Consider the following 23,601-nt stretch of genomic DNA (forward strand, 5'->3'; position numbering starts at 1 on the left):
GCGCCATCTTGCGCGAGGCTCTCAGTCTCTCTCTGTCTCTCTCTCCCCACATGTGTTTCACCCAGGCCTGTCACCTCTGTCCTCTTTAATAAAACTCTCCAGTGGTTCTGTCGTGTTCGGGACGTGTTCCTAGCGCTGCATAACTACTAACATTTGGGAGGCAGAGGTAGGTGGATCTCTGTGAGTTCAAGGCCAAGCCACCCTGGTCTACAGAGAGAGTTCCAAGACAGCCAGGGCTGTTATACAGAGAAACTCTCAAAAAAAAAGTCCAAAATTAAAATCCCAAAGTCTCCCTAAAAGTCCAAATGTCTCTTAATTAAGAGTCCAATGGGCTCTTATAGAGCACGAAACAATTTATATGCTTTCAACATATGATAACAGAGTAGCATTTCTTTTTCTCATTAACCTTTATTTTAATAAAACTACTTGGATTAGTTACTTCTACACAGCTGTTTTGAAATACCTGACAAAGAGTTAAAGAAGGCATTGTTTATTTTGGCTTGCAGTTTCAGAGAGTTTATTCCTTCGTGGCTTTGACCCATGGACTTGGGTAGAACATAATGGCAGCAAGAACATATGCAGAGGAAGGTTGCTTACCTCATGATGTAGTGGCAGCAGTCAGAGACAAAGTAATGGAAGACCCTGCCCTAGTAAACTACATTTTCCAGTTAGGCCCACTTTTTCCATTTCCTTTATTTATGAGATTGTTGTAAGTGAGGGTGCAGTGAAACCATCAAACAGGACCACTCCATGAGAAGAAAGAAAAGTTTACTGCAGAGTAAACTGCTTGCCAGATGCCTCTGAGAATAAAGGACAGCAATTTAGCAGGAAAGCAAGCAGATTTGATGTGACAGTCAGTAAGGTAGAGGTCTTTGAGATAATACAGGCTGTTTGAGAAACAAGATGCCTTTGCCCAAGTATTTGACCACTGGGGTTGGGAAATAACAGAGATATTGGTTTTCCTGGTAAACAGAAACTTGCCTTAGGAGATCTGATTCCCTGATTAACAGAAACCCACCTTTCAAGGAATGCTAAGTTAGGCTTCTGTTTACTCACTAACAACCCTTCTATTTACATAGTCAGAGTCCTTCTGTTTAGGACTTTGTCAGTAGCACTGATACTTTTGAGATCCACTTTGTGCTCAACATTCCAGCCTTTTGTTGATGATAAGAGGGCCATAATAACCCTCAGGATACTTTCTGCTTCTTGGGAATTTGAGCCTGGGAGTCTGGAATGCAGGGACTCAAGCCCTCAAGGCAGTAGCCAATGAGAAGGAACCTGAAGAAACTATCAGAAGCATCTGGTTTGCTGCCTGTCAGGTTATTTCACTAATTCTCTCTTGCAGGAATCTGGAGAAGAAGTAATAATTATTATGAAAAAGAGAGCCGTGGGCTGAGTAGTGGCAGGAGCCAGGGTCCCAGAGAGGACTATAGGGAGAATGCAGCACTGGTGTCAGGCCCTGGAGGCACTAACAGTTTCTTGAGCCTGCTTGTGTAAGTTTTTAATCCTCTCTTTCACTTGTCCAGATAGTAGCAAAATTCTTCATTGACAAGAAGACAGTGCCTCTTTCTTGGCACTAGTCCAGTGCTTGCTGGTTTTGTAGGACCACCGAGGCCAGGGAGATGAGTTAGTTTTGGAGCAGTTGCAGGGCTGAAGATGATTCCTGGATTTTATCTAGCAGCTAAGCAGATATGTGCCGAGACAAATACAGACTATGGACAGAGGGAAAAGTTAAGAAGCTCAGTGGGATTTTTATACTGGGCATATATTTGAAACTTCCAGGCCTGTCATGCAGTCTTGGTAGCTGAGAGGGTGGAAAAGAGCGACATAAGCAAGGAAAGGAAAGAGCCCACACTTAGGGTTAGGCAGTGGACAGGAGACAGCATCCTTAGGGCTGGGGGGCAAGTGGTCCTGAGCCTGTGTGAGCTGTGACCTATGGGTCCAAGTTACGGACACTTGGAACTTAGCTGCCTTTGGTGTGGTGAGGATGACAAAATATGAACCCGAACAGTGTGGGTTGAGAGCCTGTAGGTGAGAGGCTTTCAAATAAAGCCAGTTTCCTGGTGAAATGGTTTAGGTGATACAATCAGTAGAAGGCGGAGGGAGGACACAATAAACATGTTCATAGTGGAAGAGAGTCAAAGAAGGTAAGCAATCATGGAGTGGGGCTGCTTCCAGAGGGGTAAATTTTCCCAGAAAAAAGGATGTGTGTCCATTAACTCAAACGGGTTGAGGAAGGAGAGGGCTTCAGGAATGGCCCAAAAAAGGCTAAAAGTAGGAGTTGAGTCCAAGGAAGGTGAACTTTAGAAGATGGTTTTGACGAATGAATCTTAATAAGTCCATTAGCCCTTTCTACCTTTCCTGAAGACTATAGGTGGTAGGAAATGTGGCGATACCACTGTACACTTTAGTCCCTTGTAACTGAGTGATTTAGAGATGAATGCTGTGCCATTATCTGGTTATATGGATCTAGGAAGTCCAAACCTGGTTAAAATACCATTCACAAGGTAGAAGCAGACCACTTCTTTAGTTTCAGCCCTAATAGGGAAAACTTCTTCCCATCCTAAGGAGGTGTCTACCACTGAAAAATGAGATTTATGATTTTTGTTTAGACATATATGTGGGAAGTCAATCTAATCTGCCAGTCTTCCCCTGGAGGATTACCCCGAAACTGATGTGGGTTGAAGGAACGAGTGGGTTGCAAGCCTTCTTTGGGGAGACTTGGGTGCAGGTAGAACATCCCTGAGATAGCCAGAAAGGCCAGAAAGGCTGGGTAGAAGAAGAGAAGTTGGAGGACGAGGTAGAGAGGTCAAGAACCAATGTGAAAGGATTTGAGACCAGCTGTCAGGAATGACTTTGCTCAAGCATTAAGGACACAGTACTTGTTCTGTATATGGATGGAGCCAGCTTTGGAGGCCCACAACAACCCCCGTATCTTGGGGGGTTATCATTGGGACTCAGAGTAGGTAGGAGTTAAGCTTGGCAGAGCCAAGAGGAAAATAGAGGAAGGAAGGTAGAGATATTGGCTGGCCTCTCCAGCAGTCCTGTCAGCAAAAGCATTTCCCAAAATTATGCCATTAGTAGGGGCCTGGTGACCTTGACAGTGGATAGCTGCTATCTTCTTGGGAAGATAAGAGACTTCTAGAAGCTTTAGAATTAGAGGTCCATTGGTAATATATGTACCCTTGATAGTGAGGAAGTCCCTCTCCTGCCAAATGGTGTGGGATGTGGAATACATATTTAGAATCTGGGTATATGTTGATGGTTTATTCCATGCTAAGATGAGGACCTTCTGAGAAGTAGTGCCTGGTGATAATGGGGCAAATTCTACAACTTGGTCAGCAAAGACTATGACATAACCTGCTAGGCAAAAGCCAGTCTAGTTGAGAGATAAGGATCAATCTATGAACCAAGTACAGTCAGGATGTAACAGGAAGTAGAAAATGGGATTTTGTAGATAACGGTTTCAAATGATTCTAGGTAGAAATGGGTAAGGATAGTTAGTGGCTGTGGGAAGAAGTGTAGCAGGCTTGAGAAGAGCGCTGGAATCAAGTAAGAAATGAGGATTTTCTATGAGAAAAAGTTGAAGCGTATAAGGGGACAAAGTATAGAGGCTCCTATGTGATAGGAACTCTTTGAGATGGTCTGATGAGAGGATAGAGGGAGAGCAATCAAAATTGAGCATAGAGGCCTCCTGGGCTAATAAGGAGGCCAGTGTTAGTGCCTATGGGCAAGGCTGCCAGCTCTCAACAATTTTATCTAGCTTTTTGGAAAGATAGGCAACAGGGGCAAAGGTAGGTCCTCTAATTTGTCCTCAAACTCCCACAGCCATTCCCCAGTTTTCAATAGTATAAAGGATAATGGGTTGGTCACGGTCTAGGAAAGCCAGAGCAGGGTCTGTAAAGTGCATCTTGAGGTGAGAGAAGGCAGATGTGACAGGCTAAGTAGGCGCTACAGGCTCAAATGGCGGGGGCATTAGCTGCTTTATAGCAGGGGCAGGCAAGAAAAGAAATTTTGGGAATCCGTCAGGCTGAGAAAGGAGATAGTTTCTTCCTTGATGGTTAGAGGTGTGAGGGACCTCAGGTACTGTCTGCAATCAAACGTGAGCTTTCAGTTCTTAGGGGAAAACAGAAAGCCTCGATACTTGACCCAAAGGGTAGAAAGTTGGGCTTTCTAGAAAGGGGAGACTCTGTATCTTTTGTTAACTAGAAAGTTAGCAAATTGAGCAGTATGCAGTTGTGACAGCGATAGCAAGAAGGTGCAAAGAAAAAGGTCATCTACATTTTGGATTAAATGGTTGGAAGATGGGTCAAGAGAAAGGAGATCAGTGATTAGAGCCTGGTGAAAGAAATGGGGGCTATCTCAGAAGGTTCAGTAGTCCACATGAGCTGAGAGGCTGTTCTAGCTTTGGGGTCCTCCTGGGTGAAAATGAAGAGGTCATGTGACTCTGGATATAAAGGAATGATGAAGAAGGCACCTTTAAGTTTTAAAGCTGTGAAGTGAGAGGTGGATGAGGGAATCTGAGAAAGCAGAGTGTAGTGGTTAGGCATCACTGAGTAGATAGGAGGAACAGGCATATTAGTAATCTTGAGGTCCTAGACTAGGTAGTAGAGACCAGCAGGCTTTAGAACTGACAAGATAGGGGTGTTATAGAGCGAGTGGAAGGACTTGAGGATACCACTATTAAGAAGGCATTGTATGATTGGTTTTAAACCTTGTCTGTGTCTTAAAGAGAAAGATGGTATTGAGAGCAACAGGGTTAGGAGGTAGAGCCCTGGAGGAGGATCATAACAGGGCATAACAGATGGGAAGCCATTGCAGGAGAGGAGCTATCCCATACTTCTGGGTCACTGAGGAAGTCTGGAAGAGGATAGGGTGAAACATTAGGGCCAGTCAGTGGACAAGGAGGCTCTTCAGAGGTTGGAGAGGGAAAATTCCTGAAGGACTTGAATTAAAAGAAAAGGTAACACATAATTTAGCATGATATCCCTGCCCATTATTTTTTATTAGTTTTTTTTTTCATTTATTTTACATACCAACCAGTTTCCTCTCCCTCCTCTCTTCTAATTTCCTCCCCTGGCCTCCTATCTATTGTCCCCCCCCATCCACTCCTCCTCTTTTCAGAAAGGGGGCAGGTCTCACATGAGAGTCAACAAAGCATGTTGTATCACACTGAGGCAGGACCAAGCTCCTCCCCTGCATCAAGGCTGGGTGGGGCATCCCTGCATGGGGAATAGGTTCCAAAAAGCTAGTTCATGTGTCAGGGAGAGGTCCTGATCCTATTGCTAGAGGCCCCACAAACAGACCAAGCTGCACAACTGTCATCCACACTGAGAGGGCCTCTGTCTCCCTGCCCATTATTATGGGGTTGAATAACTAGGCATAATAAAGAATGATTGAATGATCAGGTGACCCCAGAGGGAACAGGGGGAAAGGGCCTGTAGCCCTGGGATGGTTAGGCCAGCTGCCAATACCCATCATAAAGATCTAAGAAGACTAAGTTTGACCAGAGTAAGCAGGAAGTATAGACCAAGTGTCTTAGTTAGGGTTTCTATTGCTGTGAAGAGACACGATGACGTCAGCAACTCTTATAAAGGAAAGCATTTCATTGGAGCTGGCTTGCAGATTCACAGGTTTAGTTGTTATTGTCATGGCAGGAAGCACGGCAATGTGCAGGTAGACATGGTGCTGGAGAAGGAACTGAGAGTTCTACATCTTGATCTGCTGGCAGCACAAGGAGACTTGTGCCCCACTGGTTATAGCTTGAGCATAGGAGACATCAAAGCCTGCTCTCACAGTGACACATTTCCTCTAACAAGGCCACACTTACTCCAATAAGACCACACCTCCTAATAGTGTCACTTCCTATGGGCCAAGCATTCAAACACAAAATCTATGAGGGCCATACTTATTCAAACCACCATACCAAGTAACCCCCAAATCTGTTAAAAATGACAGAGACTTACCATTTGTATGGACAAAGTTACTGTAGGCTCATCCATGATAATATTGATGGTGTTGTTGAGGGCTGAGGCAGTGTCAATCTTTGGCTGCTAAGCCCTGAAGAGCCAAAAAATTCTACTGTGGAGGAAGAACTTGGAGGACTGATCTACCTTGGCAAGGCAAAGAAGAGCATTCTACCCTTCAGTGTCCTGCCTGTTTACAATTTGGGTAGGTTCTAAACCATAGGTGAAGGGCAGTTCTTTGCCAAGTGACCAGTGTTGCCACACTTGAAGCAAGCTCTATGTGTAGTCTTGGTGCCCTATCTTCTTTAGAAGTGACCTCAGGGCTGCAGCTAGAAGCTAGGATTTCTCAATATCATGGGGAGCTCTTTCCATCCTTTAGTGCTCTTCCCACACATTAAAGACCTTAAATGCCATATTCCACAGAGCTTTCTTAGGGGTTTGAGGGCCGTCATCTAGTAAGGGTGAGCCTTATAATTTATAGTTCTTAAATTGAACATCCCTTTGTTTCAAAATAAATTTTAAACTATAAATATAATCCATGGAAAGACTGGAACCCTCATTTTCCTGATCTTTTTAATCTTTTTTTTTTTTTTTGGTTTTTTGAGACAGGGTTTCCTGTGTAGCTTTGCACCTTTCCTGGAACTCGCTTGGTAGCCCAGGCTGGCCTCGAACTCACAGAGATCCGCCTGGCTCTGCCTCCCGAGTGCTGGGATTACTGGCGTGTGCCACCACTGCCTGCGATTAAAAAATCTTTACTTTTATAAAATATCACAGTTTCTTATATAACTCAGTTTCTCCAAACTACTAAACCTTAGCAAAGTTAGAAAGACCATAATGATCAGTTTAAGTCAGTTTCTCTTAGCCTAAATAGACAACCATAACCTTACAAAAAAACCAATACTTATCCAAAATTATCTTATTGTCCTGTTGTTACCTTCTTAGTGCAGGGAAAATAGCATAAAGCAAACCATCTTGGAGGCCTAAAGTCACCTCTTTAGTCTAATACAAATCTATTTTCCCAAACAAGAGTTGAATCCAAGTTACATATATGTTATGCTGTAGCAAATTAAGATTACCTATGTATGGATTTTTAATTATCTTTTTGTAGGAAGTTTAAGCTAATTTTTCTTCTGCTCAGAATTTTACAGTTTTAAACTATACTCTCACTGGTTTTACAAATCCTGAGATAAAGTTTACATTTTAACAAAAGCTTCAAAGGTACCCATGACCTTTAATAGAATAGGATTTCTTAAACCACACCCCTCTTGTAGATTCTGAGATAAAGGAAGTTTGCATTTCAACAAAAGCCTTGAAGGTATCCATAACCCTGAATAGGAGAACATTTTAGTAAACCAAACCAAGAAAAGGGGCTAAGCATCTGTGATTACGTTTAGCAATTTTACTTTTATAAAGAAATTTCTCATGCTTAAAAATATTTAAACACCATGTGATAAGCAATAGGAACCTCTATTGAGAATAGTTTACCTCTTAGCTCTTCTCAAGCTCATAGTCTCCTTTCTTGTCCTGTTGTGCACCTTCTCCCTGCCACAGAGCCAGGGGGCCAGCATGACCTAGGACAGAGACTTTTAGACAAATGTGCTTGGATCTAAAGTGGGCAGGCCAAATCCCATCCAGAGCCAGCTTTTTAGTAGAGGATAACAATATGTGACAATTTCTAATATTCTTCATATCTAAAAGACGTTTGAATCTCTGTAATACTGAGCCCCGTGATGGGGGGGGGAAGAAAGCAGAGAGCAAGAAAGGTCTAGAGATAAGGTTACAGCAGAGAGCAAAGAAGGCACAGAGATAAGGGATTTTCAGATCATTTGTTTATGCAGTCGCAAAAATTGTCACAATGCATGAGAGTTTGGAAATCAAATAGGCCATTTTTTGGCCATTGACATTGATTGTCATGCTTGTTTTGAAGTCAAGCTGTATTGAAGTGAAAAAGAAGGTCATGCAGCTTAATGGTATCCCTTAAGTCTAAGCAGGGAAAGATACTTTAGGAGACAGGCAACAGGAGTTGAAGAGTCCAGTTTTTGAATGGGAAGAGCCTATGATCAGTTAAAGCAGTGGTTCTCAAATTGTGGGTAATGACCCTTCCATAGGGGATTTTGTATCAGATATCCTGCATATAAGATATTTACATTATGATTCAGACCAGTAGCAAAGTAACAGTTACTAAGTAACAACGGAAATCATTTATGGTTGGGGGTCACCACAAATGAGGAACTGTATTAAAGGGTCACAGAATTAGGAAGGCTGAGAACCACTGAGTTGGAGGGAGGAAGATACCCTTGAGTGAGGGAAAGAGAATAAGCAATCAGGACACTGGGTGGGTGTCACAGTAAAGGCTAAGTGTGGTAGGATGGATTTTAATCCAGGTGCATGCCTAAGGCAGCCAGATTTCTCAGAGAGATACCTATGATCACAGTGGAGAAGCATCCTTGACCACATTATGGGGCATACAGGATGGCATAGGGAGGCTGCCTGGCAATAGTGATATTGAAGCAAGCTCCAGGTACAGCCTGTTGGTGCTCCATCTTCTTTGGAGGTGGCCTTGGGGCAGCTGCTGGAAGCTGATATTTCTATCTATCATGGAAAGTCCTTTCTTCCCACCCTTTGGTATTCTTCCCACACATTACAGTTTACAGTTCCATGTCACTGTCCACCACTGAAAGAAGTCCAGAGAGGGACACAGACAGGGCTAGAACTCAGAGGCAGGAGCTGATGCAGAGCCCATGCAGGAGTGCTGCTTACTGGATTACTACTCATGGTTTGTTCAGGTAGCTTTTTTAAAGCACTCAGGACCACCAACCCGGGGATGGTGCTGATAACAGTGATCTGATACCTCCCACATCAACCCTTAGTCAAATAAATGCCCCACCACTAAAATTTTAGGGACTCTTAGACTGTTGTAATTGATGTTCTGAGTATCCAACAGCCATGATTAGAGGCCAAACCAAGGAGATTAAGGAGTCTAAGAGGATAGCCAATAGATTGTCCCTGCTCTGTTATGGTTAGCATTGTCAATTGACACAACATAGATGCACCTGAGAAAAGAGACCCAGTGAGGGGTGCACTTTATTGGGTTAACCTGTGTGCTTGTCTGGACAAGGCATTTTCTCAGTTGAGGTTCCCTCTTTTCAAATGACTCTAGCTTGTGTTTAATTGACGTAAAACTAGGCATCATGGCTCATTTTTTCCTTAGTTTGTTCTTCTTTTGATTTTATTTTTGAGATTATAAGTACAATATTTCCCTCTTTCCTCCTCTCCCTTCAAACCATATACATTTTCCATCTCTTTCAAATTCATAGCATCTTCTCTCTCTCTCTCTCTCTCTCTCTCTCTCTCTCTCTCTCTCACACACACACACACACACACACACACACACACACACACACACACATACACATTCCTAAATATAATCTGTTTGGCCCATATACTATCACTTTTGTGTATTTTTAAGGGATGTCCTTAGCACTGGACAGTCAAGTGGTGTGCTCTTCCCTACTCCCAGTTTTCCTCAGTTCCTCTAATTCTTTGTGTATGGTTGAGGCCTCATGGGCTTTGCCTCATCCAGTGGCATTTCAATTGGTGTTGTTCTTGTTCAGCTAACATTTGGGCAGTAATTGTTGGAGACTTTATGGGTACAGTTTCTGATATTACTTGGAGGTACAATCTCCTAGCAAACACCTTTGTCCTCTGGCTCTTACAATCTTTTCACCCCTTATTCCACAATGTTACCAGGGCATTAGATGAAGGAGAGTTTTATAGATGTAGTCATTGGAGCTGGGTTCCACAGCTCTGCATTTTGATCAGTTGTAGTTTTCTGCAGAAATCTCTTTTCTGTAGCAAAGAGAAGTTTCCTTGATGAGGGGTGAAGTACTTACTTATCTGTGAGTATAAAGACAACTGTTTATAGCTTGTTGTTAGGGATTAACTGGCACAGCTCTTAACTGTGGATGTGATGTGACTAGCTGTTAAGGTCTTGCTGCCTTAACTTTTCTGTGAGACAATAAACCATAAGGTGCTTTTTGTCAAGGTATTTTCTTGTAACAAAAGGAGTAAAGCTAGAATACTCTCCAAGGTTAGCTATCTCCTGTGGGACGGGCAGAGAAGGCATGGAACTCCCAGAGGTTAATCTCTATGTTAGTTACTTTTCTGTTGCTGTAATAAAATACCATGTCCAAAAGCCACTTATAGAAGAAAGATTTTGTCTTAAGGTACCAGAAGGTTAGAGTTCATGATGGCGATGAAGGTAAATTATCAAGTAATAGGAGCAGTAATCTGTGAGATCACATCTCAATCACACACATGAAACAAAAAGAAAAAAATGTGGATAGGGCTATAAACCCTCAGAGTCAGCGCTCAGTGATCTACTTCCTCCATCAGGGCTGAATTCCCAAGGGTTCCATAAGCAGTGCCAGCAACTGGGGAATAAGTGTTCAAATACATGAGGGTATGGAGGGCATTTCTCATTCAAACCACCACATTCAGCCCCTTGGCTCCCATGGGAACATGACCTTGTCATAATGCAAATTATTTACTCTAACTTCAAAAGTACAAAGTCTCTTCTGAGACTCAAGGAAATCTCTTAACTGTGATCCCTTAAAACACTGAAAAATACATTACATACTTCTAACATACAATGGCACAGAAAATACATTAGTGCACCAAAGCAAGAATGAAAGTTCACAAGGCAAATACCAAGTTCTTTAACTCCAAGTCTGGTATCTGAGGCTTTAGTTTCAAAGGTTTTAGATGGCTCCACTCCTTCAGCTTTGGTTACTGCAACATACATCTTCTTGAGCTGGTTCCTATTGGTGAAATTATTAAGGCCACTCCACGTAGTTAAAAGGGAGGTTTATTTTGTGGGGTAACTTACAAATGAAGGGATAGGTTGTAGGGTCTGGCAAAAGTATGGCGCAGTCCGGCGGTGGTGTTCTCTGGAGAACTCTGCTCAATCTACCTCCAGTGTTCAGGGTCCCAGAACCAAGAGAGAGACCTCCTCTCGATCCTGGGTCTTCCGCTTCCTCCTCTACCCCGCCTTGTGGGAGTGACCGAAGCCTCAATGGGGGTTGGAGCTTCTAGGCCAATGCTGGGATGGCTATCCACTACAGGTTCCACTCCCTATATACAGCTCTCTTTGGCAGAGGTCTCACAAACCTGCCATCTCCAACATCTTGGTGGTCTTTACCACAATCCAGGATTTACTTTCACAGTGTCACAGACTGGCCTCTTTGGGCCTTCTTAAAAACAAAAAACAAAAGACAAAACCTCCACATCCTGGTGACACATTGCCTGATCTTAGTAGCTCTCTGAAACCGTGGAAGAAAGATCTATGATCCCTAAATCTTTCTTGTTATTAAAATTAATACTATGTTGATAACACTGTCTGGTTAGGTTGCCAGGTTGGGATGAATCTTTGGTCCCCTTGGTCCATGTTAGCAGCTGTTTTTATATACTGAACTGAAATTTCCCTCAGCAGGAACTTTCTAGAAGGAAGGAACCCCATATATAAATTGGAGGCTTAGCTGTGTAGACTCTTGAGCAGTGGACCTCTCTATAACAACACTCATCACCTTAAAAATTACAGCTTCCTTTTCAGATATAACTTGACAACTCTATTTCCTGGTGTTCTTTTCTATGGTAGATCTGCCTAAGACTTACCAGCAATAACCATTCAACAGACATAAATGTTATGCTGTCTTGAAATTTTCCCTGCCAAAGAAATTGATCCTTTATTTTAACGTATCTGTAGACAAGGTTTTAGGACACAGGCAGAATGCAGCTGCATTATTTGTCAAAATATCATATGACTGACCTTTCCCTCAATTGCTGATGTCTTTGTTCTCCTCTGCAAGCTCATGAGTTGAGCCTCGACTGTCTGATCTCCTTAGTACTGTCTTTCAGGTTCCTATTAGAACAGGTCACTAACCTTTGCTTGCAACATTCAATTACTTTTCTAGTCCAAAGTTACAAAGTCTTCCATATTAAAACAAATGATGTTCGTCATAGCAACAACCTCACTCTCTCTGGTATCAACTTCAATATTAATTATTTTTTGCTGTTGTTGCTGTGGTAAAGTATGATGACCAAAAGTAACTCATAGAAGGGTTTATTTTTGACTTTAGGTTCTAGGTTAGAGTGCATAATGGTGGGGGAAGACATAGCAGCAGGAAACTGAGAGATCACATCTCAACCCTACACAGTAATTAGAGAGAAAGCAGGAAATGAGGTTAGTCAGTCAGCCCTCGAAGTCCACACACAGAGATAGACTTCCTCCAGATAGACTACACTCCAAAGAGTTCTGTAACCTCCCCAAACAATGCCAACAATTGGGGACCAAGTATTCAAATGCTTGAGCCTACATGGGTATGGGACATTTCCCATTAAAACCACCATAGTCTTTTTTTTTTTTACATATAAACATAAATTTGTTTTTGAAGAGTTCTTGAAACATTTCCAGGATTTTTCTAGAAATACAAGCACTATAAAGTACAAGGTAAATTTGTATTATTTTCACCACTTTTAAAATATCACTAATTGCAACTATATATATTTAAGTTATGAATGAATTCCAGCTTTTAGTTGTAATAGAAAGGAACAGGTACTTGTAATGATGTTCTGTGTTATTGTACAGGTTTGTATAAATTATTTTTCTATTTCTTTGTAGTTGGTACTATTTGGACTCACAACTAGGCTTTAGGGCAGTTTTCCTAAAGTCATCCTCAACTATAACCTGACTACAAGGGACCCTGACCCAAGAAAAAGTAAAAGAAAAGAGGTTATCTTATCCAGCTTTTAACCAAACTGTATAAAGTAGTAAAGAAATTCAGTTAGTGCTGAGTAAAATTTCTGAGTTCCAGTCATGTTTGACAAATGTTAAAACCAGTTTTAAATAAAGTGATGATATGGCCAGGCATTGTTGCATACATCTTTAATCTCAGCACTTGGGAGGCAGAGACAGGCAGATCTCTGGGTTGGAGGCCAGTCTGTAAAACCACCATAGTCTTTAATCAACATGTATTCTATAAAAAGGAAGATCACTACAGAGGAAAACATCCTTCATGTTTCCAAGCAAAGCCACACAATCAGCAGGAGAAAACACCTGCTGTCCTAGCAGATAACACAATTGATAAAGAAAAACTGAAGGAGCCAAAGGGCTCTTCTGATGTCTCCAAGAGTAGCCACCTGAGGAACCTCAGCAGACTTTTATAAGAAAAAGAGGTTTGGACCGCCTACATACTTGTGAACATGCATTAGGAAAGTATAACTGTTATAGGGCTAATTATCAACTTGACAAAGCCTAGAACCACCTCTTAGCATGTCTGCAAAGGATTGTCTTGATTAACTTGAGAGAGTAGAAGGTCCTTCTTGATTGCGGGTAAGACCAGCCAAAGAACAGGAGATCCAGAATTATATAAATAGAAAGAGAAAACTGAGTAGCAGCACACATTCACTGCTCTTTTCTTCTGACCATGGATGCAATATGATCAATGGTCTCAGGCACCTGCTGCCTTAATGACCCCATTATGACAGACATTAACATGGAAATGTGAGCTAAAATAAATCCTTCCTCTGTTATGTTACTTTGGTCAGAGTATTTTATCATAGCAACAGGAAAGGAAAGTAGGATAATAATGGAAAATAAATACAAATATTACAAAGTAGAACTGTATTCACCCCGAACCAGGGTTCTCAAACAGACCTGGTTTAGCTGGGGGCATAAAACTGTTAAAGCCCTATAGACAGTCATTGAAGTAATCAGATTTAGCCACTTCAAAGAACTTTACTATGCCCTTGAAACACTTAGGTGTCAGATAACAGAATCAGAATGCACCAGACTCATGTCTTACAAAGTCCAGAGCTCACTGTAATACCTTGACACACTTGAAATCCTGCTATCTTACTGTCAGATTGAAACCTTGAGGACTATCTCCAGTCCTGTTGTACAGAAACTACATACATTTGCCACAGTTCTAAAGTAGATCTAGACAATTCTCTACTTTCCAACCTTCAGGCCACCTGCTCATGGGTGGAAATGTTTTTATGGTAGCAGGCCAAAGGCATTCAAGTCATACACTATTAATTATCACAGAGGTCATAGACATTAAGCCCTTTCTAAGCAGTCACATGCCAGCCCCCAAATCAGAACTAGCTACCTTCTCTAGGACTCTCCAACTGAAGACAGGGATGAATGAGAGTTGATATTTACACAGATTTTCCTAAGGCTTTCTGTTTAAGCCACATTCATACAGTCATGTGGAGGCGAGGGTGTCTTTTCACTGCCCTCAGTATTAAACACGCCCTCTGAGGCTCCAGAAACCATCTGACTTCCAAACCAGGTGTCCATTTTACATTTCCAAGCTGATCCAAAGGACCACTCTGACATCTGTGAGACTAACAAGCAAGGATTACAAGTTAAACAGGCAGCTTGGCTCCTACTTCAAACTGCTCAGCTCCTATCCCTATGCTAACCACCATTGTACATGCTCTATATGTTCTTCAGAAACTGGACAGGCCTTAGAGCTGGAATTCACAAGTACCACAGAGGTTTGGTTATAGAGCCCAGACTAGAAGCTGTTATTGCAACCAGTTCATCCCCTATGAAGTCTTTTATGGTAGACCTTTCCTCCAGACAGGCCCCTTCCTAGATCCAGACACTCCTTACCTACCTTAGTATGTTATGTTACAAGTAAGTACACAGTCATGGCTGTCACTGTTACCAAGATAACTACAGCTTGACTCGACCTTTCTGGGATCACCTTCCCATGTTAATCTAAGAGACTGGGCCTACCTCAAAATCCACCCACAGACTCTAAGCCAGTGTTTCTCAACCTTCCCAATGCCGGGATCATTTAAGACAACTCCTCAAGTTGTGGTGACCCCCCAAACCATAAAATTATTTTTGTTGCTATGTCTTGACTATAATATTGCTACTGTTATGATCAGAGTATAAATATCTGTGTTTGCAATAGTCTTAGGCAATACCTATGAAAGGGTCATTCGACTAAAAAGAGGTCATGACCCAAAGGTTGAAAACAACTGATCTAAGTTCCCTGGACCAGACTCATTTGCCCAGATTTAAGACCATTCCTCCCCTTGAAGTTCCAACAACATTGTTTTGGTAGCTTCCTGGAAATCTCCTTCTTCTGTTCCAGCAAGACAGAGGTGAAATAATCCATCCCTAAACTCCTCTAGACTCCAATAAGTAGCCAAGATTCTTTCACTTTTCTGAGCTCCACAATATAACTTTTCAAATACATATTAACCATTTGAGAATTTCATACATCTAGATAATATGTTTGTTATACCCATGCCCTATATCTTCTCCAACACTTTCTAGGCACTCCTTTCTACAACTCCTTCCTAAATTCATGTCAACTTTTACAGCTCCCTGAGTGCAATTGGAGCTGACTGTGTATGCAATAATGTGGGCCATCCACTGGAATGTGGCAACATACCAGGGGCCATACCAGAAAAGAAACTGATTTTCCCTCCCCCAACAGCCACCAACTGTCAGTAGCTCCTCAGCAGGGGGTGGGAGACTCATGAATCCCCCCTCCATCCATACTGGAATGTTGACTGACTTCAACTTGTACAGTTCTTGTGAAGGCAGTCATGGCTACTGTGAGTTCACATATGCAATGGGCTGTCATGCCAGAGGACACTGTTTTTCAGCAGTTGTCCCAAACCTCTGTCTTTTGCAATCTTTTCACCTTTTCCTCTTCTGTGATGTTCTCTGAGCCTTTGGTGTGGGCGTGTGTTGTAGATGTTGTATTTAGAGCTGAGCACTCAATGGACACTTATAAACTGCACGTTTACCAGATGTGAGTCTCCATAGTAAGTGCTGTCCAGTGTAAAAATCACCTTCTTTGATGAGGGCTGCAGCTGCAGTAATCTATCTGCACTTAGAGTTGGAAGTGCAGATACAATTTTATAAGCTCTATGATACAATTTTATAAGCTATCTCCTCTTAGTCCCTGTAAATCCAGTAGGACCCAACCTGGTTTAGAGAATTCATCTTATAGCTCTTCCCTCAGGGAGACTCCTTTGACTATTCCTAGATGGTTATCATCACTTATCCACATTTATAATCCCTGTTTCTATTTCTATATTGACAAAATGAGTAAGTGGTGGTACTTGTCAGGAGCTGACTCTTTTTTTTTTTTTTTTTTTTGCTTCAATTCCTCTCAAGAAACCAACATTACTTGTCAAAATGTGACTCCTTTACCCTTGTCAAGTCTAAGATATCCAAACAGTTCTTCACAGAGAGTCTAAAGGACATTAATCTCCAGATATCCATGATAACCTCATGGATATCTTAAATTACCAACTGCATCCAATAGCCATGTTACTTACATCTTGATCTTCAAGCAATAGTGTAGCCTTGAACTTCCTATAATCACCACCCTCCTCTCCTATCAAAAATGCAGTTCCAGCTTTCTATGCCTTTTGTTGGTCTGAATGAGAATGTGCTTCCATAGACACATGTATTTGAACTCTTGGTCAATGCTTAGGGGTACTATTATGATGTGTGTCCTTCGTTGAAGAAGTATGTCACTTGTAGTGATGTTTGAGAGCCTAAGGCCTTACTTACTCCACTTTCAGTTTTCTTTTCTCTCTTTACTTTGTGTTGGAGCTGGAGCTATGAGCCCCCAGATTCTTACCACGCTGCCCTGACTGTTGCTTGCTGCCATGCCTCCCTGCCATGATGGAGTCATAGCCTTTTGAAAGTGTAAGCCCAAATAAACTCTTCCTTCTGTTGGTTGTCTTTGTCAAAGTGCTTTATAACAGCAACATAAAAGTAACAAATACATGCCTTGTGATACTTTGACTCTATAGCACATTAGCAACACTTAGCAGGGCCCTTGGTTCCCTGCTTCAGCTCTGAAACAATTCCAGATAAAGATCTTCTGCCATTGTCAGCTATCCAGTCTTGCTGATATGTCAAGGGGGAAAAGGTATAGGCAGTAGACTTAAAATAATAAACCAGAATAAACCTAGTGATTTTCACTGCCTTATACAAACAATAAGAGTCTATCTCTAATTGATGTATGGTGCTTCATTCCAAGGGGCTAATCTAAAAAGAATGTTACAAAATATACAACTTAACAATATGGTGAAATGCCTACTTCTTATCTATTCAAATATAACCCCACTCAAATGACCCTACATTAATAGCTCATGAGATAAGACAAAGCCACTTCTCTAGACTATGATGTAAGGCCTTCACTTCCTCTGAGGGATATTTCTTTCTTAGATTCCACACACAGTGCTTCTGTTTCTCCACAACATGCATTTATTATTAAAGCATGACATGCTGGGAATGATGAACACAAGTATTTGCCAGACCAGACTGATAGAAAAGATTTTTTTTTTCTTTTCAAGAGAAGTTACTTGGTTTTATCTCTTGGGTTGTTTGTGTAGAGTCTGGTGCTGGCTGAGGTCAGGTTTTCTACAAGAGGACATACTCTACTGGAAGGCTTTTCTGAGTCCAAAGCACAAGAACTGTCTCCAAACAAGAAGCACGGTATTTGGGTTATAGTTACTATATGTTCCACATATACAAAGGAGATAGCATGTGGCTCTAGGCAAACATAGATTCCCAGGCTTTCTAAGCCAAGGGTGATATTTTGGTATTCCTTGTTTCTGTGACAGAGAACCTTGGGCAATAAGTTGAAGAAGTTGGACTAAAGGGTCAAAAAGATCCTTTCTACTTCCAGTTTCTAAAACTTGCAATTGAAGTCAAATAGTAACTAGTAAAAGAAGTTCAGAAGGCAAAAGTGAGCATTAGAAATGTGTTGTGAATATAAAGTGCCATACGTTACTGAAAATGATGATGTGATTCTTCCCTGTGGTTTGGATGAGATAGAAATAATGCCAAACTTGACTGTGTCCTAGAAATATGTTTGAAAATTAAACTGTAATTTGGCTTTACATCCAAATCTCCCTTAGTGTCCTCCCATTTTATCTTCTGCTTTTCAGGCTTAGGGATGATGAAAAACATCAAGGACATCCCCAAAGAGAAGATTATGTGAAGCAATTGTGGCTGCTTTGAGTAAGCACTATTACTTTTTGAGACTACCCAATCTTCACTTTGCCTTCACTTGTTTCCATGAAAGTTCATGACGGAAGCTTCAGTAGCCTCAGAGACCAAACTGTGTTTGACTAATCCTGAGTTGATTGTGGGATCCAATTTAACAGGGGGGAGACATGTTCAAGCTCATCCTCTCAGCTTCACTTTGCAACATGGACTGTGCTCAGAGACTTCAGACCCATGGGCATAGATTCTGTATATGAAAGGTTCTCTGTCCAGTGAGAAAAGAGAAGTAACTTCAGAAATGTCTGACACTGTCATGGAAATGATTAGCAGATTAAGAGATGAGCAGAAATGTGTACATGTGAGGAGAACAATAACATCTACAACCTAGTGAATATTTAATAGAAGCCATGTGTTTTACTAACACCTTTTCATTTAATCATTCCAGAAGCCATCCACAGAAGGCATTGTAATTGCTATCCTCATGCAGCTGTGAGGAACACGGTCCAGCTGGTGAAGTGCTTTCTTTTCCTTGAGTGATTCAGTTAACCTGTTGCAGAGCCTGAATTCCGACTCAGATTCTTTGAGTCTAAAACATTTACTGCCCATTATACTTTTTGGCCTCTCCCAGGAGAGGAACTTGGTATTCTAATTTGGGTGTCTGAGGTTGAGTTGGTACTCAATGCGGAAGACTGAATTAAATACTCAGTGCAAACAAGAAGGTGTATATTCTGAGCAAATGGAGTGGCCCTAGTAAAGCATGAGCTGTGGGAAAGCCCTGTAACTCTGTGGAGAATACTTGCCATACTGGAGGAAAAAGTAGAGAAATGTTTTCTTAAGGATGAGGACAGAATGAGCATTGCTGAGATCTGACTGCATACTCACGGAAATGTCTTTTTAAAATATTTTCTTAATGTTTATTTATTTAAACATATATGTATATGTGATGTGTGACTACATGTCATGGTACACATATGGAAGTTAGAGCACAACTTACAGGACTGGATTCTCTCCTCTGACCATGTGAGTTTCAAAGATCAAACTCAGAAATCTGTGTGCTGTCCTTAAATTCAACATAATGTATTTTTGCAAACAGTTGTACTGACAAAGCATACGTAGAGAGAATCACTGAGATCTGTCCCACCTAATGGAGCTTGGTAAATAAAACACCACATTGTAGTACTTGATTATGTGGGAGACTCCCCTAGGAAGCTTATAAGTTTAAGAATGCTTGATCTAGGACCCCAACACACTGAGTTAGGAGGTCTTGGGATATGGTCTGAGAATTTGGACTTCTTAGCAGCCTCTGGGTAATGCTGATACAGCTGTTCGGGGGATCACTGTATGTCTTGGCGCTGGGGTAGTGCCAGTTGTTACTTTGTTGAGTACAAAATAAGGAATTTGGTGCTTGAATATTACAGTCTTCAGCTTTCTGGAACCCAGCGTACTGTCTCTAGCTTTGTCTTCCTTACATTGGTTGGTTCATGGCCATGCCTTCAGTTAGGATGATCTCTCAGAAAGATAAGTCTGGTCAGGCCTCTCTTGCTTAAAGAAATGATGTCTCCCATTTATTGTCTTTGTGTGCTATATGGGTTAGACCATTCCCTTGCTTCATTATAAACCACAAAAGTGACTGACCGTCTTGTCCCCAGAAAGAGTATATTTTTTAACAGAACACTTTCCCAAAAGGACATTCCTCCTACTGATGCATTTTGATCTATCCTGATTTAATTTAAAGTTTGAAGATGGGGTCTGACCTTATCTATCAGTGGCTGAGCCATTGTCTCATGGAAATGCATTATGAAATTCATTAGTAGGGCAGACTGTATATTATAACTTAGAAGCTCTGGGTTATCACTGATGCTTGCAATTGCTATGGAAACCAAGTTCATATGCACCTTTTAAAGAGTCTGCTTTAAAACAGTGGAGGGGAAGATGAAAGAAAGCAGGGTTCTTGGAAGAATAAACTGTTTAGTACCCAGTATGCATAGGCAGGTTCAGTAGTGCAAAAATGCTCTGCCTACACAATGATAACAACTCTTACGTTTTTAAGGCACTGATAATGTATAATATTGTATTAGGGAACTATCTTTATGCTGGTGGATAAGAATACCTGAAGTGCCTTTTCCTGTGCATGCATATAGACACAGACACCACACACTAGCACACACAATTTTTTCAGTTTCCACCAGATCTTTGCAGCCTATATTCTGAAGCCCTTTGAAGGCTTCTTACACATGAAACTCAGCCTTTTCTGCCTATTCTAGAATGGATGTTGACATTGAATATTTCATCCGTCCATGTGTAAACTGAACTTTCCAATTACAGATTTTAAAATAGTAGTGTTCATTTGTTTAAGATGTCTATAAGAAATGAGTGATAATATTCCTCATCAAATTTTGATTTTAGAGGTTCTTTTACCTCTTTCTGTGCCCACATATTTTCCTGATTGTTGTGGAAACAAGAGAGCAAGTATCACCTTGTGCAAAGAGAATTTTCAAGTATACACATCCTGTTGACATCCTGTGTTAATCTGTTCAGCATTCTTGTCTCTCTGCCATTCCCCATACAGGCAAATTAGCAATTCTTTCCCCCTATACCTTTGTATTAGCCTATACTATAGCCCAGTGGGAGCTGCACCATACTTTTTTTTGGAGTAAAAACATGTCCTCAAACTGGTTTCCCTGTCTTTTAATTTTTTTTAAAGTATTTACTCTTATTTTATTTGTATGGGTGTTTTGTGTATGCATGTATGTCTATGCACCATATGTATGCAGTGAATTTTGAGGCCAGAAGATGGCATTGGATCCTTTGGAACTGGAGTTACGATGGGCACCTGGAAATGAACTTGGGTCCTCTGCAAGGGCAGCAAATTCTATTAATGGCTGAATGTGTCTTAAGCCCTGTATTTTCTTTTGAATTGTGTATGTGTGTTGAGCAGGGGGAATGTGCATGAGGACAGAAGAGGGCATTGAGTTTCCTGGAAATGGAGTTACAGATAATTGTGAGCAACCCACTGTGGGTGCTAGAAACTCCACTTGGGCTCTCTGCAAGAGCAATGTGTGCTCTTAACCACAGGACCATCTCTCCAGCCTTCTTTGTTTTCATCTTCAGATCAACAGGAACTTGGAAGACAGCATTCTTCTTCTGAAAATGCATGCTCATTCTCTAGTCATCTGGAAACCATTTCTCATTCAAATAGGTATGTAACAACAACCAGAGTTCTTTAATAGACACCATTTGAAAAACAAGCAGACTCCCTCCCTGCTAGGCCCCTAGGAGAGCCTGCACTTCTCCCATTTTCTCTCCCTATTCGTGGCAATCACCCCTCTCTGCTTTGTAAGTATATGCTTACTTGTTAGAAATGTACCTTTATACCATTGAATATCTCCAGTACCTTGTTCACCAGTCATGAAACAAACTTCTAGAAATGGGGAACCAATGTGGCTATAAAAAGGGCACTATTACTTTTTGTAATATATTCATTACCATTTCCAGCATATTACCAAGTAGATAAGGGGTACACAGGTTTTTCCTCCTGAATTCTTTCCCACAACTAATTCTCAATCTAAAATGAGCTCAAGACAATTTTCAATTTAAAAAGGCAGTCGATGACAATTCAGCGCAGGAAATAATGCACAGCCACAACAGACAGACATTTCAGCCAGTTTAATGTTTTCTAACATTACCATTTAATTCCTGCATGACCATTAAACACACACAGTTACATGGACAAGTAGTGCCACACTAAGAGCATGGGTTCTAAAAAGCAAGAAGCAGCAATGGATAGGCAATGACAGCGGCAACCGCAGATGTTATATGCGTCTATGATGGAATTTCTAGATGTTAAATTGTCGGAGCTTCTTCTGTAGTAGTCTTTTCTTCAAAAACTTGAATGGAGATGTGGTTGGATGTCATCTTCTTCTACTTCAGACTGGAGCTCCTCCAATATGAGTTGTCTGGCCAATTTGATGTTCAGTCCTTCGTTGTAATGTAACTTTCTTTTCAACTCAAATTGCCGTTGTCGCTCTTGTTTGTCCAGGAAGAATTTGCTGCTATGCGCACTGCTGCTTTCTTGCTCCTCACCCTGATAGCTGGTCCCAAAGGTGTCACTGGCTGCGAGCTTCTTCGCTAAGGTATCAGCAGCGGTCATGGCTTCCTTTCCTTGAACTTCACTCGTGTTGTCTTCTCCGTCATGTAGCACACTGATGTAGGGATTGCCGGGCTCGTTCGTCTTCATTAAGTCATAGTCTTTGTAGGATGGATAGTGGGTTGCTAGTATGTTAGATTCGTCCCACTTCTGCGATTTCTTACGTTGCAACTCCTGAGCGCCAGGTCTTCCCGATGGTTGGGTGGAATCCTCAACTGAAGATGTTGAACTCTTGTTTTTGAGTATCCCCTTGATGGGCCTGTGTGAGGTGGTGGAAGTTGCCATGACTGGGAAGCTGAGGGCCAAGTTAGAATTGGGCCGACGCAGCCACTTGTCCGCACTCCGCACTCAAAGCAGGAGCTAGATCTGTCTGGCGGACAGGCCCTCAGCACCCCAGTAGCAGCGTCAGGGTTGGACATGTCACAAAGGACACAGTGAGATAAGTCACAATGCACCCTGCTTTCGTCACTGCAGCAGCTGCGGCTGGCTTGGCGGCCCTCTCTGGTGGCCATCTTGGATTTTTCTTCCTTTTCTAAGAAATGTAATAGGAAAATATCCATTTGTGGTATATGAATGAGAATCATTACTACTTTGAGATTTCTCTACACTCTGTTTACAGGGAAGCTATATGAAACATCTTTCTTACTATAAAACCTAATTTAAAATTTAAAATTCACCACTTAAATTGGAAAGAAGGGAGACCTCTCCCCTATGCCCATTCATATGTCCCCCTCCATATAAAAATATATGTACCCTGTCCCTCCTGCCCTTGTCTATGTCTCAGAGAAGAGCCACACCAACAACTGCTTAGACCAGTCAGGAGCCTGGTTGCATCTCTATGTCCAGATGAGATGGTCGCTCTTTGCTCTAGTCCTCTGATGCTGGCCTACATATTTTAAGAAACTCATTCGATCTCTTCTACTGTCATCCTATTTTAAGTCACTACCACTTCTCGGGGTGACTGTCACCTCAGCCTTTGAATTAGATCCTGGATAGACCTCCCTGCTGCTTTCCAATCTCTTGTCCACTCTCTCACCACAGAAATCTTGAAATCCTTTCACCCTCTTCAATTACTTGTGCAATATCCTTAAAATCAAGACCTGTTCCCAGAAAAAAGCATGTTCAGGCATCCATCTAAAAATCAGCAGTTCTTAACCTGTGAGTTGTGACCCCTTTGGTGTCAAATTACCCTTTCACAAAGGTCACCTAAGATCATTGGGAAATACAGATATTTACATTATGATTCGTGACAGTAGCAAAATTAGTTATTGAATAACAACGAAAATAATTTTATGTTTGGGGGTCACCAGAGCATGAGGAACTGTATTAATGGGTCACAGCATTAGGAAGGTAAAGACCCTTTTTCCAGCAAATTCAACCAAACAAACACCAAGCTTTTGAGTTAGCCTTTCAATTCTAAAAGCATTCATGACATT

The 23,601-nt window shown here is 41.5% G+C and overlaps 1 protein-coding gene across 1 annotated transcript; it reads right to left on the reverse strand.

The window, feature by feature from the left end:
• Positions 1–21,679: 21,679 nt before the first annotated feature.
• Positions 21,680–22,551, reverse strand: Ppp1r2c (PPP1R2C family member C). Its single transcript, XM_036174052.1, has one exon. It carries the CDS (start codon positions 22,448–22,450, stop codon positions 21,899–21,901), a length of 552 nt encoding a protein of 183 aa, XP_036029945.1. The 5' UTR covers positions 22,451–22,551; the 3' UTR covers positions 21,680–21,898.
• Positions 22,552–23,601: the final 1,050 nt, after the last annotated feature.

Source organism: Onychomys torridus, chromosome X (assembly GCF_903995425.1).
Source record: "Onychomys torridus chromosome X, mOncTor1.1, whole genome shotgun sequence".
NCBI lineage: Eukaryota > Metazoa > Chordata > Mammalia > Rodentia > Cricetidae > Onychomys > Onychomys torridus.